The following is a 13340-nucleotide window of genomic DNA, read 5'->3' as shown; positions in this document are numbered from 1 at the left end:
ACTGTCACGTCCGAGGCCGCCAGCGCCTCCCCCAGCACGATGGCGTTCGTGTACGGGAAGATGTCCTGCGAGGGACCACCACTGACTTGACACTTGTTTATTAACGGAGCATATAGTGTAATATAGCCTTTCCAATGTCCTGCAAACGGCCATCATCAATCTCATTACTTGGCACAGAGATCGGCAATTCAAAATGCTGGAGGAGCCATGTTCTTTTTGTCATAGAAAATATATTGTCATCGGAAACGCAAGGCAAAAAGTTTGTTCTTAAATCAAAATCTGCCTCAAGATAAGAAAAACTAAATACACACAACAACAGCAATAACATCATCGACAATAACTCCAACATCAACAACAACAACAACAGAAACAGCTGAGTGATCTGCACGCCGACAGATCGGGTCGGGATTCGAACCACGCCCCGCAGATTCGTGGCTCAGCACGCTAACCACTGCACCACGAAGGCGTTAATGAAGGAAGGTAGGGACGGAAAGAGTTTGGAGTATTGGAGTGGGAAGGATGTGTGTTGGAAGTAGGGAGGGGGGGTGGGCGGGGGTGGTGGCTGTTTGGTTGGGGTTTGGGGGTGTGGGGGGTTTGGGAAGTAGGGATGAGGGATGATTGGGTGGAGGGTTTTTTATGAGATGGAGATAAATTAGAGGGGGAGGGGGAGTGGAGTATGGTGGTGGTGGAGGGGAAATTCCGGGTGGGGGAGGGAGGGATGAGGGATGAGTGGGTGGGGGTATTTTGGGGGGTTGGAGAGAGCTGGAGGGGAAGGAGAGGGGGAGGGAGGAGTGGTTTATGGTGGTGGTGGGGGGGGATGTTCGGAGTGAGGGAGTCGGGTAGAGGGGGTGGAGGAGATTTAAGTAAAGTATGTTTGAATGTTATAAAATTAGTGAAAATAACTCTTAGGTGACGACGACGTTCATTTCACTACGCGTGGACAAACATGGGACACACACACACACACACACACACACACACACACACACACCTGCATGCCTTGGACGATTCTCACAGGGCAGGTCACGGGCACAGCGTCGGGCCTGAGGGTGAACTTGTACTGCGCAGCGTCGCGAAGAAACTTGCGCATGTGCTGTACCGAGAGCTTGCACCTCAGGAACATGGAGATAATCCAGATCAAGGGGCATCGCCTGTGCCGCGGAGGGAGGATCTGCGTGATGTTGAACACGGGCGAACACAGCACCAGGCCACACACCCGTTCGGGATGCCCCAGGGCGAGCTGTAGCGCCACCTGTCGACAAGGGAAATGGTGGACAGGGTGCGTGGGCGGCTGTGGAGATTGGGCCAACTCTACCGTGATTACCTACCCCCATTCTCTGTACATATATACACACACCTCCCCTCTCCCCGCCCCCCAGGAAACGCACCGTGACGCCGATGGAGAAGCCTACGAGCACCAACCGCCTCCCACGAGCAAGCCGCAGCATGTGTCTCGCGTCGTCCAGCCATAGCGAGATCAGGTTCCACGGCTCACAGTGTTCCTCGGCCACAGATGATCCCAAATACGTGTAGTCAAAGCTGAAGCAACAAACCTGCCATTACATCCCAAGACAGGGCGGCACAACAATCCTCTCTCCTATCAACTAGAAGCAAAATAAAACTAGTAAAGTGATGAATTATGTTTGCTATATACAATCTCTTCCTGTCATTCCTGTTTGAAGTTTTGCTTCAGATAATATTCAGCATGGATGTGGCATCGCTTCTAGAACCCAGGAGAAAAGTCACATGGAGGGAAAAGTATTACGGGACAGTTGAATGGGACGTGTTACAACTGAAATAGCGCCAGTAGACCAGTGAGGGTATGCGTTCACTCCCCCTCCCCCCCCCCACACACACACACACACACACCACACACAGTTAGCATGCTCGCCTCACAAATGAAAAGTTCCGTGTTCGATTCCAGGATGAAGTGAAGACGGATGGGCAGTCTTAATCCGTGCCCCATGTCTACCCAGCAGTGAGTGGGTACCGGGGGATGTCGGTCAGGGGTTGTGTCTCGCTTCCCGGGTTTGTGTGTGTGTGTGTGTGTGTGTGTGTGTGTGTGTGTTAGGGGGCTGTGTCCCGCTTCCCGGGTTTGTGTGTGTGTGTGTGTGTGTGTGTGTGTGTGTGTGTGTGTGTGTGTGTGTGTGTGCGCGCGATGTGAGGTTCTAGGTTCACCCGGAGAGGTTACTGGCTATAGGGATCGCGAGTCCAGCACGTGATCAGATCTTGGTGAGCGACACAAACACCCGGTTTACCTGCCTTGGCCCTGCAAGGTGATGACATGGCCTCTGGCGCCTCGTGGGGGCCGCGGTCAAGATTAATACTTCGTTGCTTGATCCAATCAGTTTGTCAGACCTCCATTATTCCCTTTATTCTTACGCCTTACGTGTGTCATAGCTAAGACGTGATAATTTGTAGTATTTCTAATCGTCCGACTCTACTTACTGAACTCTGTTTAACAATGGTAACATCAATAATAAACTTTCCTTCATTCCAAAATATATCTTAGAACTATAGTCGAAAACAGAACGAAAACTAAGACGTAAAAACATTATTTTTTTTTTTACCTATCTGATAGTAATAGTAATAATAATAATAATAATAATAATAATAATAATAATAATAATAATAATAATAATAATAATAATAATAGTAATAAAAACAATAACAATAACAACAATAACAATAATAATGATGATAATAAAATTAATAATAAAATTGATAATAATAATAATGATAATAATAATAATAATAATAATAATAATAATAATAATAATAATAATAATAATAATAATAATAATAATAATAATAATAATAATAATAATAATAATAATAATAATAATAATAATAATAATAATAATAATAATAATAATAATAATAATAATAATAATAATAATAATAATAATAATAATAATAATAATAATAATAATAATAATAATAATAATAATAATAATAATAATAATAATAATAATAATAATCATGATAATAATAATAATAATAATAATAATAATAATAATAATAATAATAATAATAATAATAATAATAATAATAATAATAATAATAATAATAATAATAATAATAATAGTAATAATAATAATAATAATAATAATAATAATAATAATAATAATAATAATAATAATAATAATAATAATTTTGGAACTATGGTTAAAAAGGGTGATCAAAAGTTGAGTCGTAAAAACAATCATTCTTTTTCCTACCTAAGAAATGGCAGGCCGTGTGTCAGGGCGAACGAGCGCAGAACCTTGGCCCGACTGCCACTCATGCTGCCTCCCATGCCGGGCACCAGGAAGAGGCCCACCGCTGCCCCGCCGCTGCCCGCTGAACAATGGTACCTCACCGCGCGGCGCCCGAACTGGTTGTCTATCTGCGGGCAGGGAGGAGCGAGGGGGGTGAATTGGATGTTTCTTTGTATTGCAGTGTCGCTGGATATCATTAAACACTAATGCCTCTCTTCAGCTACTCAGGGGCAAATTCTCTCTCTCTCTCTCTCTCTCTCTCTCTCTCTCTCTCTCTCTCTCTCTCTCTCTCTCTCTCTCTCTCTCTCTCTCTCTCTCTCTCTCTCTCCGTTTCTATAATTAAGGGAACGAAAGAAAGTTCACAGAGAAGCAACTGTTAAGTATGTGTTAAGGTTTTTGGTAAAGGACTATTGAGACAAATATAAGTACTTACCACCACAAAAATTAAACCCGTATCAAATAGGATACCCAAAATGCTAAACATTTTCAAAGTTAGATCATCTATTTTTTTTCAGTTGATCTAAAATAATGTCCTCTCGTATTACCGAGTCCAGTAAATCTGATAAATAGACTTAATTTATATTAAGGATAAATATGGACGCACACTGAGATTGCCAATGGTGCCCCAGAAGAATAAAACACCCTTGTTGTAGGGGACGCAATATGTTTAGACAAATCATTTCGTGTTTCTCTTATATTGGTTCTTGTTATAACATCATATTCATGAGATTCTTCTTTAGTATGAGATGGTTTATATCTGCGTTAAATCATTATTTACTTCAAATATAAATTACTTGAAAAGGTGGTGTAAACTTGTTACATCCATGTCATGATATACCCATGACATGAATATAAGAAGTGAAAGATAACATACATATTATTGATTTTTTTAAAACTTTTGTTTCACCGAGCTGTGACAAGTATATTTACAACCTACAATCATTGCTGCGTTTAATGGTGTTGAGTAAAATTGTCTGTCTTGTATGAAAGGTGAGCTAAGGTGACTGATATAAAAACATGTAGCACCAAGGGCACATGCGAGCGAGTGTCACCACCACGTGAGCCGAGAGAGAAAGACCCAGATGAGCAGTCGGTTTGAACAGACTATAGTGTGCATAGAATTTGCCATTTTTTTTACCCTACCTTTTCGTTCTTAAAGTGCTTTTAAGTTAAATGTTATCCCTGACTTACCTGCTAATGCTGACATCTCATCTAAACCTCAAATTCAGCTTTAGCTCACAATGAATATAATGCATTTCGCAGGCAACGGGTTTCTCCGAAAGGAAAAACTTTGTATTATGTTAAATATTTGTTTGTCTAAATCTACACTGGCAGAGTAGCCATGCCTTTACTACTTTTTTTAATCGTACCCGAAATATATTTATTAGTTTGTCATGATCAACAAAGCTTCCTTATATATTCATCAGGCTGTCGCAACAGACCGATGAGACACGCCTGTCCTCGTCGACAGACTGACGATGAAGTCGGTTTGTCGGCACCCTGCTACGCCGTTGGCCGCAATTGGCACAGGCCCGTGCTCCCCCTACAGGGAGGGAGTAATCTTTGAACAACAGACCGATCTTACTCTTAATATGTTTGGCTGCCATGACAAACAGATCATTCTCTAAATACCTTTTAGGCTATCATTACATAATGTTATTACCATTAATATTAAATAAGCCTGTCATGACCAATAGATATTACCGAAAATACTTTATAAGACTTATGACAAGCAGATCCTATCAATGTGCCGAAATGTTATTCATATATTTTTTTCTTTATCGTCCGCTAAATACAATATTAGGTTTCCCTACAACTTTGTTTAGTATGCTTGTAACCAATGTCGGTCTACTATCTTTTACTCAAATCCCCCCTCCCCCCAAAAATTATCATCATAATTTCACAACTTACGTTTCTTTGCTCACATTTCGCCATATTTTGTCATGTTTACATATGTACCATTATATATTTGTATAGTAAAAATACTTGATCAAAGAGGCAGATGAATTTTGAATATGTCTTTAAGAACATTCTCATTCTTTTCACCTTGATGATTGTCCAGCAGCTTTCTCATTAACTCTTTGCCTACCTCTTTGTTTAGGTGTATATGGGGAGGCGATGGCCGAGTGGTCAGCATGCGGGCGTGGTGAGCCCGTGGACCTAGGTTCGAGTCCCGCCTCATCACGATGATATTTCTAGTCATCGACGAGTGGTGGAAAATTACCCACATGCTACCCAGATCTTCAATCAACCCTAATTTCAGCGACTCCCTTTAAGTGGAGCACCGGGGGGCAGCATGCTCCCGGCAGAGTCATATCACGGCAGCCACTAGTAATAAAATTCGCCTGCGGCACTAACGGGCTGGGGCCGTGCAAGAAGTCCCTCAAGAGAGCCTACCGTAGCTACGGGAAACACCTAAAAAAAGTCTTTCCCTCCTGACAGTCATCCAACAAGTGATTTGTTTACCCTTTTTATTTTTTTATAAGGAACGCACTCCACTGATTATTTTCTGCTTCATATTCATCAGAGTGAAGCTGTCGTAATATTTGTATGTAATTTTAACATGAATGGACCGTGCCAAAGCATGAGCACGAATAGCAAGCTAACAACACACACACAAAAAAACAAAAAAAAAAAAAAAAAAATGCTAGCGTAATTTGTCCCGTCAACACCAGAACCTTGTAATACAGTCAAGTAATGCAACATAATATAAAATCAGCCTTAGTTTATATGCTGTTGCTATGTGCACAAACTTGCAGTTTTATTTGAGAACAACCATCATAATCTGACTTATGACTGAACGAGTTAGCGAAATTGGTGTTGTGTGTGACAATTGATTAACTTCCATACTCGTAAAGAACTAAAAAAAAAACAAGCTTACCATTTCTTCCCGCACGTCCATCACACAGGGGTCATTTGAGTGCTTCACATCTTCAGGCATTTTCGTTTAGGCAAACAATATTTTCAAGACGATAAGCTACACAGCATGGCATGTGTCGGCGCTGCTGTTGAACCACTGCCGCGCCGCTGTAGCAGGATAAAGGGGATGCCAGGATGAAAGGGGACGTGGTTGTGTGCATGCTGTCAACTCAATACACGTGTGACACACACACACACACACACACACACACACACACACACACACACACACACACACACACACACTCGCTCGTAGAGGAGGGTGGCTTTCCTTAGAGCACTACCAGGGCAAGGGCTTAGTAGCCTCCTATACAAGTATTCAGACTCGGCTATGAAGTCCATTTCAATGGGGCCCGTTCAGGGAATCCACTGGTGCACAGCCCTGTCAAACCTAGCCAGAATTAGCAGAATAAAGGACAGACGTCGACTCCTCCTCCGTCACATTGTAAATAAGTTCTTCCATTTGTGGAGCACACGAGAACGAGTCCGAGTAACAATCAGTAATTGCCATCGCGGGTGAAGATCTGGGAGGAAGGAGTGTTCTTGATCGTAGACAAAGTCGGAGAGCAACGTTGTCACATATGTTATTTATAAAAGCTATTGTTATCATTCTGAAAAGCGACACATTCATAGCACTATATAGCCTTATGTAATGTATACATAAGAACATAAGAACGCAGGCGTCTACAAGAGGCCGGTAGGCCTGTACAAGGCAGCTCCTTTGAGCCTAAGCTCCCGTGTATCTAACCCCACCTAATATCGCTGTCCATGAATTTATCTAGTCTATTTTTGAATGTGACAATTGTATTGGCACTCACCACATGACTGCTAAGCCTATTCCACTCATCCACCACCCTGTTAGTAAACCAATTTTTGCCTATGTCCCTGTTGAATCTGAATTTATTCAGTTTAAACCCATTACTTCGTGTCCTACCCGGTTCTCTTACCAACAAAACCTTATGAATGTCTCCCTTATTAAAGCCCTTCATCATTTATAAACATCGATCATGTCTCCACACACCCTTCGCCTTTCTAGAGAATGCAAATTCAACTGTTTATCGACTCCTCCTCCGTCACATTGTAAACAAGTTCTTCCATTTGTGGAGCACACGAGAACGAGTCCGAGTAACAATCAGTAATTGCCATCGCGGGTGAAGATCTGGGAGGAGGGAGTGTTCTTGATCGCAGACAAAGTCGGAGAGCAACGTTGTCACATATGTTATTTATAAAAGTTATTGTTATCATTCTGAAAAGCGACACATTCATAGCACTATATAGGCTTATGTAATGTATAGATAATACCTAATACACAAATCCAAATACTAGCTAAACAGCTGACATATTATCAGTGAGTGATGTATTGGGGTGATGCAACAAGGCTGGGAAGAGGCTGGGACACCACCCAAACGAATTTGTTTTTGTCGGACACTTAACTAATTCCATTCGTTTATTATAACATCATCACTCTTCCCACGACTGTGTGGTGAAAGAAAAGTAAAAGTACGACGTTCTAAACTCCACAAATACGTCTATTTTTTTTTTTTCAAGAGTAGGATATTTATATTTATTTAGCAATAGCCTACTACTATATTTATTGTTGTGATTATATGTCGTCCAGCATAATATGCTCAAATGAACCGTGCTGTACAATATAAAACAGCAATACAAAGTATGGTATAATGGTGGACATAATGAGCAGCCGACAAGATTTCCTTTTCTCAACAAAATAATACAAATATGCTGGGTGTTTCTGAAAACGTCCTCACTGTTGTCTTGAACACCCAATTGCTCGGCATCCGTTGCAGTAAAAGTAAAAAAAACACAACTTTTACTTGTTTAAATACTTACAACGGCCGAAAGGGGAATTAGCGACCCGCGGTGGTCCGCCTCACCCGACCAAACCTTCCGAGGCAGGATGGAGAGAGAGAGAGAGAGAGAGAGAGAGAGAGAGAGAGAGAGAGAGAGAGAGAGTGTGTGTCTCACAAGAATATTTGACTACACCTGTTTAGGACTCATCAGTGCTCTCCATAGTGAACACAATATGCATAATAACGACAATAGTATACCTATAACATAAGATTTCAAGACTTCTTACCTTGGATCGCTTCCGTAGATGCACGCAAACACTTATAACTCCGCACCGTAGCAAGGCTCCCGGGTGACCGACGCGAGCACGGCCCAAGAGAGTGCATCAACAGTCTACATACCACAGTCTACATACATACACACAGTCAGCCAGCCAGACCGGACAACCCTTTGCCCGCGCATGGGGGGTGGGGGTAGTGACGTCACGCACGCCGAGACTTTTACTCACCTCACCTGCCCCGCATGATGACACATTCTCATAAATACTTCTGTAGTTCGCTTACATTATCTTCCAACTATAATTTGACAACTGCATTCCGTTCAGGAGACATGCCTTTATGAAATGTAATTGTTTATAACAGTATTCCTTTAAGTACTTACTCAGGAAATAACTATAAATAAATAGTGTTATAAACATCGGAGCACAGCTTTCAATTCAACTCACCGAAACGTGTTTATTTTTGGTTATTGCTATTTTTTCCCTGAGTATCGAAAGTTCTGCATTCACTGCCGAGCCTAATTTACAGTTATCCTTAAAATGGTTATATTACTGAAGTCTCTTCGCTGCAGTCAAGTGTCGAAAACCGGAAAATACAAGGTGGTGAGCATGATAATCTGGCAACGCTGCTCAGCCTCAGTGCACGTGTTTTGAGGCAGGTGGCGGCAGTGGTCAGGGCAGGAGGGTGAGTGCAAAATCTATAGAAGAGATCTTGGGTGAGTGGTCAGTGGGCTGCTCCTTCGTAATGATTCTATACCTGACGGACGCCTACCATCCATCGGGCATCCATGCCTAGCTACACACTGCGCCTAGGCAGCAAGGTGGATAGCTAATGCGCTTCCATTATAAGATAGCTATCAAGTGATCAGAATGAAATCTATTTTTTTCAGTATGTTTGCGTTGTTTAAAAGGCAGAAAAAATGATGTAATGACATTAAGCATAAGATTTTGTATATATGTAAATAGATTGGAAATCTGAGATACAAGGTGGTATAAAGAGTAGAAAAATAATTGGCTGTCAAGAAAACAGGGTATGCTATGTATGATAGAAAAAAAATAATTGTCTACCAAGATAACACGGTGTGCTATGAGGAGTAGAAAAATAATTAATTATCAAGAAAACAAGGACTGCCGTGAACAGTGGAAAAAATAAATTATTACTATATAGTGTATTGTTTTATATACAATGCTGACACGTACTTAAAGGGAGCACTGAGAGGGTGGCGGTCAGTTGTTAATCTGCACTGCGGCCCTTTGGGTTTGACTATCACTGCTGGGCATTGTTTATAATCCTCACTATCGCTGGTACTGCGCTTCGTTTGTAACGGTCAGTACGCGGCGCTCTGAAGGGCGTGAGTATGTTGTAGTGTCTGGTGAAGCGGGCGGGGGAGGGGCATCGGGTGGCAGGAGATGGTGGTGGCGAGGATGGTGAAGCAGGGAGACGCCGAATTTTCTGAGGGCGTCGTGGTGCCTGTCAGAGAGCCTCGGGAGACTCAGGGTGGTCAGGGCATTGTCGTAGGCGTGGTAGTCAGGGCCTAAAATGACCCTGAATGCCCTCTTTTGAACCCTCTCAAGCTGCTGTTGTTGGGTGAGGGTAAGGGACGATGACCGCGCCGGGGAGGCATACATGAGCTTTGGCAGTATGAAAGATGTGTAAATACTGCACAGCTCAGCAGCCGGTGCATTCAGCGTCCTGAGTCTACGCAGCATGTACAGCTTGTAGGAGGCTGCTCTGACGGTGTTGGAGACGTGGAGCTTCTAGTTGAGTTGGTTGTCCATAGTGATGCTGAGTAGTTTGGTGGACTGGACAACCTGGAGGTGGTGTGAGCCAATAGACAGCAGTGGAGGTGGCACATCTCTCTTGGACGTGCAAACGTGCATCACCATGGTCTTGGTGTGGTTAATAGTGGCATTATTGTCCACCGTCCATGTCTGAAGGTTGTCGAGCGACGCTTGAAGAGGTGCATAGTCTGGATCCCTGATGTTGACGGGGACGCCCAAGGTGCTGTCGTCAACATATTTCCAGGGATGCGGTGTGTCCATGAGGGCGTTATTAATGAGCACCAAGAAACAAAGCGGACCCATTTTAGTGCCTTGCGGGACGCCACACGTCAGCTCAAGAGGAGGGGAGACCGAGCCCTGGGAGCGAACTATTTGCTGGCGTGCGCTGAGGAAATCAGTCAGCCACGATACAATATTAAGGTGAAGCCCCAGCTCAATGGCCTTAGTAATGACAACAGTGTGGTCTACAAGGTCAAATACTTTCCTGAAGTCGACAAAAGCAAGGGCAAGAGAGGTGTCTCGTTTGTCCAGGTGGCTGTGTATGAAATCTAGAAAGCTGACCAGGCAATGAGTGGTGGAGGAGTGCTTCTGTTGCCAAATTGTTGGATGTCTATGAGGCTACTAATATCATCATAAGCCCAGTTAAAAATAAAATCTTCACAAATGAGGCTGGGAATGGGCGTGATGGCGATTGGCCTTAGGTCATTAAGGGACTGTGGGCTGGAAGTTTTGGGGATGGGAGTGACAAAGGAAGTTTTCCAGTCGCAAGGGCAAGTGTTTTGTTCAAGTGAAGCATTTATTATGGAGCAAATGGGGGTGGAAAGTTCAGGGGCAAATTCCTTATAGATTTTGAATGGGAGGTCAGTGGGTGTGGTAGCTCTGTGCGTCCTTAATTTCTTTAATTTATTGAAAACGTCAACCTCGTGGACGGAGAGGGGTGGAGAGGGGGATGGTAGGTATGAGGGGAGGGCGGTGAGATCAAGTTTAGGGAGGCTTTGATAGATACCCGCGAAATGGGTATTTATCTCCTCGGCCGCTCGGTCAGGTGATAAATGTGAAGTGCAAGGGAAGGAGGGTGAATGTTTGCCAAGTCCACAAAGAGACCTGACCTTGTGATACCACTGTCTGTTATTGGCTTTTTTTTTTTTTTTCTTTTTTTTTGTGTTTGCTGCCGCGCCGGTAGGCATCTTCCCTGGTGGGCCTCGGCCCAAGCTCCAGGCTTTCCAGGTGGGGATGGTGTCGGGCCCAGCCCGTTCTGGCGCAGGCGAGTGTTTATAGTGGCGCCATCAGTGTTTATAGTGGCCTGTTTAAGATGGTGTATTTTTTTCAGGATAATAGTTTGCTCTGGTGGTTTTGATCTCCCTGATGACTGTTCCTGAGCTGTCTGTAGCGGGCAGGGTATGTGTTGTGGGCCCTGTTTCTCTGCGAGATGAGCCTCTTGACGGTGGGGTTGATCCAGGGGGCGTCAGATGGATGGACTGTGTGTGTGTGTGTGTGTGTGTGTGTGTGTGTGTGTGTGTGTGTGTGTGTGTGTGTGTGTGTGTGTGTGTGTGTGTGTGTGTGTGTGTGTGTGTGTGTGTGTGTGTGTGTGTGTGTGTGTGTGTGTGTGTGTTAATAATAATAATAATCTACGGTTTATTTAGGGAGAAGCAGCTCGAGAGCTGAAAATATACATATTATCATACAGGGAGATAGTTAAAACTACAAGCTTTAAAGTAACTTAGGAGTAGAGAGTCTATGTATTCAGGATTGTCACTACTGTGGGTACTGCACTGTTCTTATACCTGTCAGTAAGCGCACGTATGGGGAGCAGCTTGTTGTGGTATCGGACATTGTGGCGGGGAAGGGGAGCTATCGGGGGGAGCAGGCTCCTGTGTCGTGGGTGGTGAAGGAGTTTGGTGGCGAAATGCTGGAGGAGGTGTTGGTAGCGGGCCTGAAGGGTGGTGAGCTGCAGGGCGGTGTGTGTGTGTGTGTGTGTGTGTGTGTGTGTGTGTGTGTGTGTGTGTGTGTGTGTGTGTGTGTGTGTGTGTGTGTGTGTGTGTGTGTGTGTGTGTGTGTGTGTGTGTGTGTGTGTGTGTGACTGTGTGCATGTGTGTGTGTGTGTGTGTGTGTGTGTGTGTGTGTGTGTGTGTGTGTGTGTGTGTGTGTGTGTGTGTGTGTGTGTGTGTGTGTGTGTGTGTGTGTGTGTGTGTGTGTGTGTGTGTGTGTGTGTGTGTGTGTGTGTGTGTGTGTGTGTGTGTGTGTGTGTGTGTGTGTGTGTGTGTGTGTGTGTGTGTGTGTGTGTGTGTGTGTGTGTGTGTGTGTGTGTGTGTGTGTGTGTGTGTGTGTGTGTGTGTGTGTGTGTGTGTGTGTGTGTGTGTGTGTAATAAGAAATAGGTACATACCTAATTAAGTCATGTGCACAGGTGGTGACAGGTGAAGAAAAGTACCAGACCGGGAGTCCAGGTGTTGTAGGTGTCAGGGGAGACAGATGAGCAGGTGAAGATGAATACAAAGAGACTTTACCTGAGCAGGATTGCGTACACGAACACCAGACAGAGAGGAGGAGGACACTAGGAAAGGCCTTGGTCTGGCAGCGGACTATAAAAGAAAAATAGTAATCGTGATGATGCACAAATTTGCTGACCTAATTGGCGGGAGATCGCGAGGTAAAGAACGGTCAAGAAAGAATGAAAGAGAGAAAGATAGAGAGAACACAATGCATGCCGCGAATAAGATAATAGATGGAAAAGATAATGAGAACAATATATGATAACGTAAATCGCTCAGGGCAAACACATGTCCGCCAGCTAAAAGAGACCGAGACTCTAATTCACATGTCGCACAGAAAAGTCATAGAGGAGAAAACACACGACGGTTGCGGGGGGGGGAGGGGGGGGAGAGAGAGAGAGAGAGAGAGAGAGAGAGAGAGAGAGAGAGAGAGAGAGAGAGAGAGAGAGAGAGAGAGAGAGAAATTATCTTAGAGATACTTTTTTTTCCTCCCTTCTTCCTTTTCCTGTCCTCACACCTCGCTTGTCTTCCCTTCCTTCCCGTTTGAAGTTTTCTCTCCTCCTTTTCCTCCGTTCCCTCCCCCCTTTCCTCCTCCCCTCCCCCTCCTCCTCCTCCTCTCCATCACTTCTTGCTACTTTCCTTTTTCAGTCTTACTTTTTACTTCCTTACTCCTTCACCTCCCTACTTCCTTATTGTCTCTCTCCCTTACTTCCTTCCTCACTCCCTTAAACTCTTATTTCCTTCCTTCCTTCCTTCCTTCCTTTCTTCTATGGTCGCTTCACACTTCCCTTCTCCCTTTCTTTCTT

At 43.8% G+C, this 13340-nt stretch overlaps 1 protein-coding gene across 4 annotated transcripts in view; it reads right to left on the bottom strand.

Moving 5' to 3' along the window:
• LOC126993092 (palmitoyl-protein thioesterase ABHD10, mitochondrial-like) overlaps positions 1–8428 on the bottom strand; it is an 8780-nt gene extending 352 nt beyond the window's left edge. Inside the window, exons 1-6 of one of the 4 annotated variants that reach the window (XM_050851922.1) lie at positions 8275–8428; positions 6142–6287; positions 3222–3388; positions 1389–1539; positions 992–1252; positions 1–65 (exon numbers count right to left, since the gene is read on the bottom strand). The exon at positions 1–65 is cut by the window's left edge and continues 352 nt beyond it. In XM_050851922.1, the coding sequence (XP_050707879.1) occupies positions 1–65; positions 992–1252; positions 1389–1539; positions 3222–3388; positions 6142–6201 (704 nt within the window). In that variant the 5' untranslated portion in view covers positions 6202–6287; positions 8275–8428. Of the gene's footprint in view, positions 140–991; positions 1253–1388; positions 1540–3221; positions 3389–6141; positions 6288–8027; positions 8060–8274 lie in introns of those variants that run through there. The other 3 variants (XM_050851925.1, XM_050851924.1, XM_050851926.1) reach the window with 3 other exon arrangements.
• Between the last annotated feature and the right edge of the window lie 4912 nt (positions 8429–13340).

Source organism: Eriocheir sinensis, unplaced genomic scaffold, assembly GCF_024679095.1.
Source record: "Eriocheir sinensis breed Jianghai 21 unplaced genomic scaffold, ASM2467909v1 Scaffold558, whole genome shotgun sequence".
NCBI classification, from domain to species: domain Eukaryota; kingdom Metazoa; phylum Arthropoda; class Malacostraca; order Decapoda; family Varunidae; genus Eriocheir; species Eriocheir sinensis.
The sequence above is the reverse complement of the archived record's forward strand: the minus strand, read 5'-3'. Positions and strand labels throughout refer to the sequence as shown.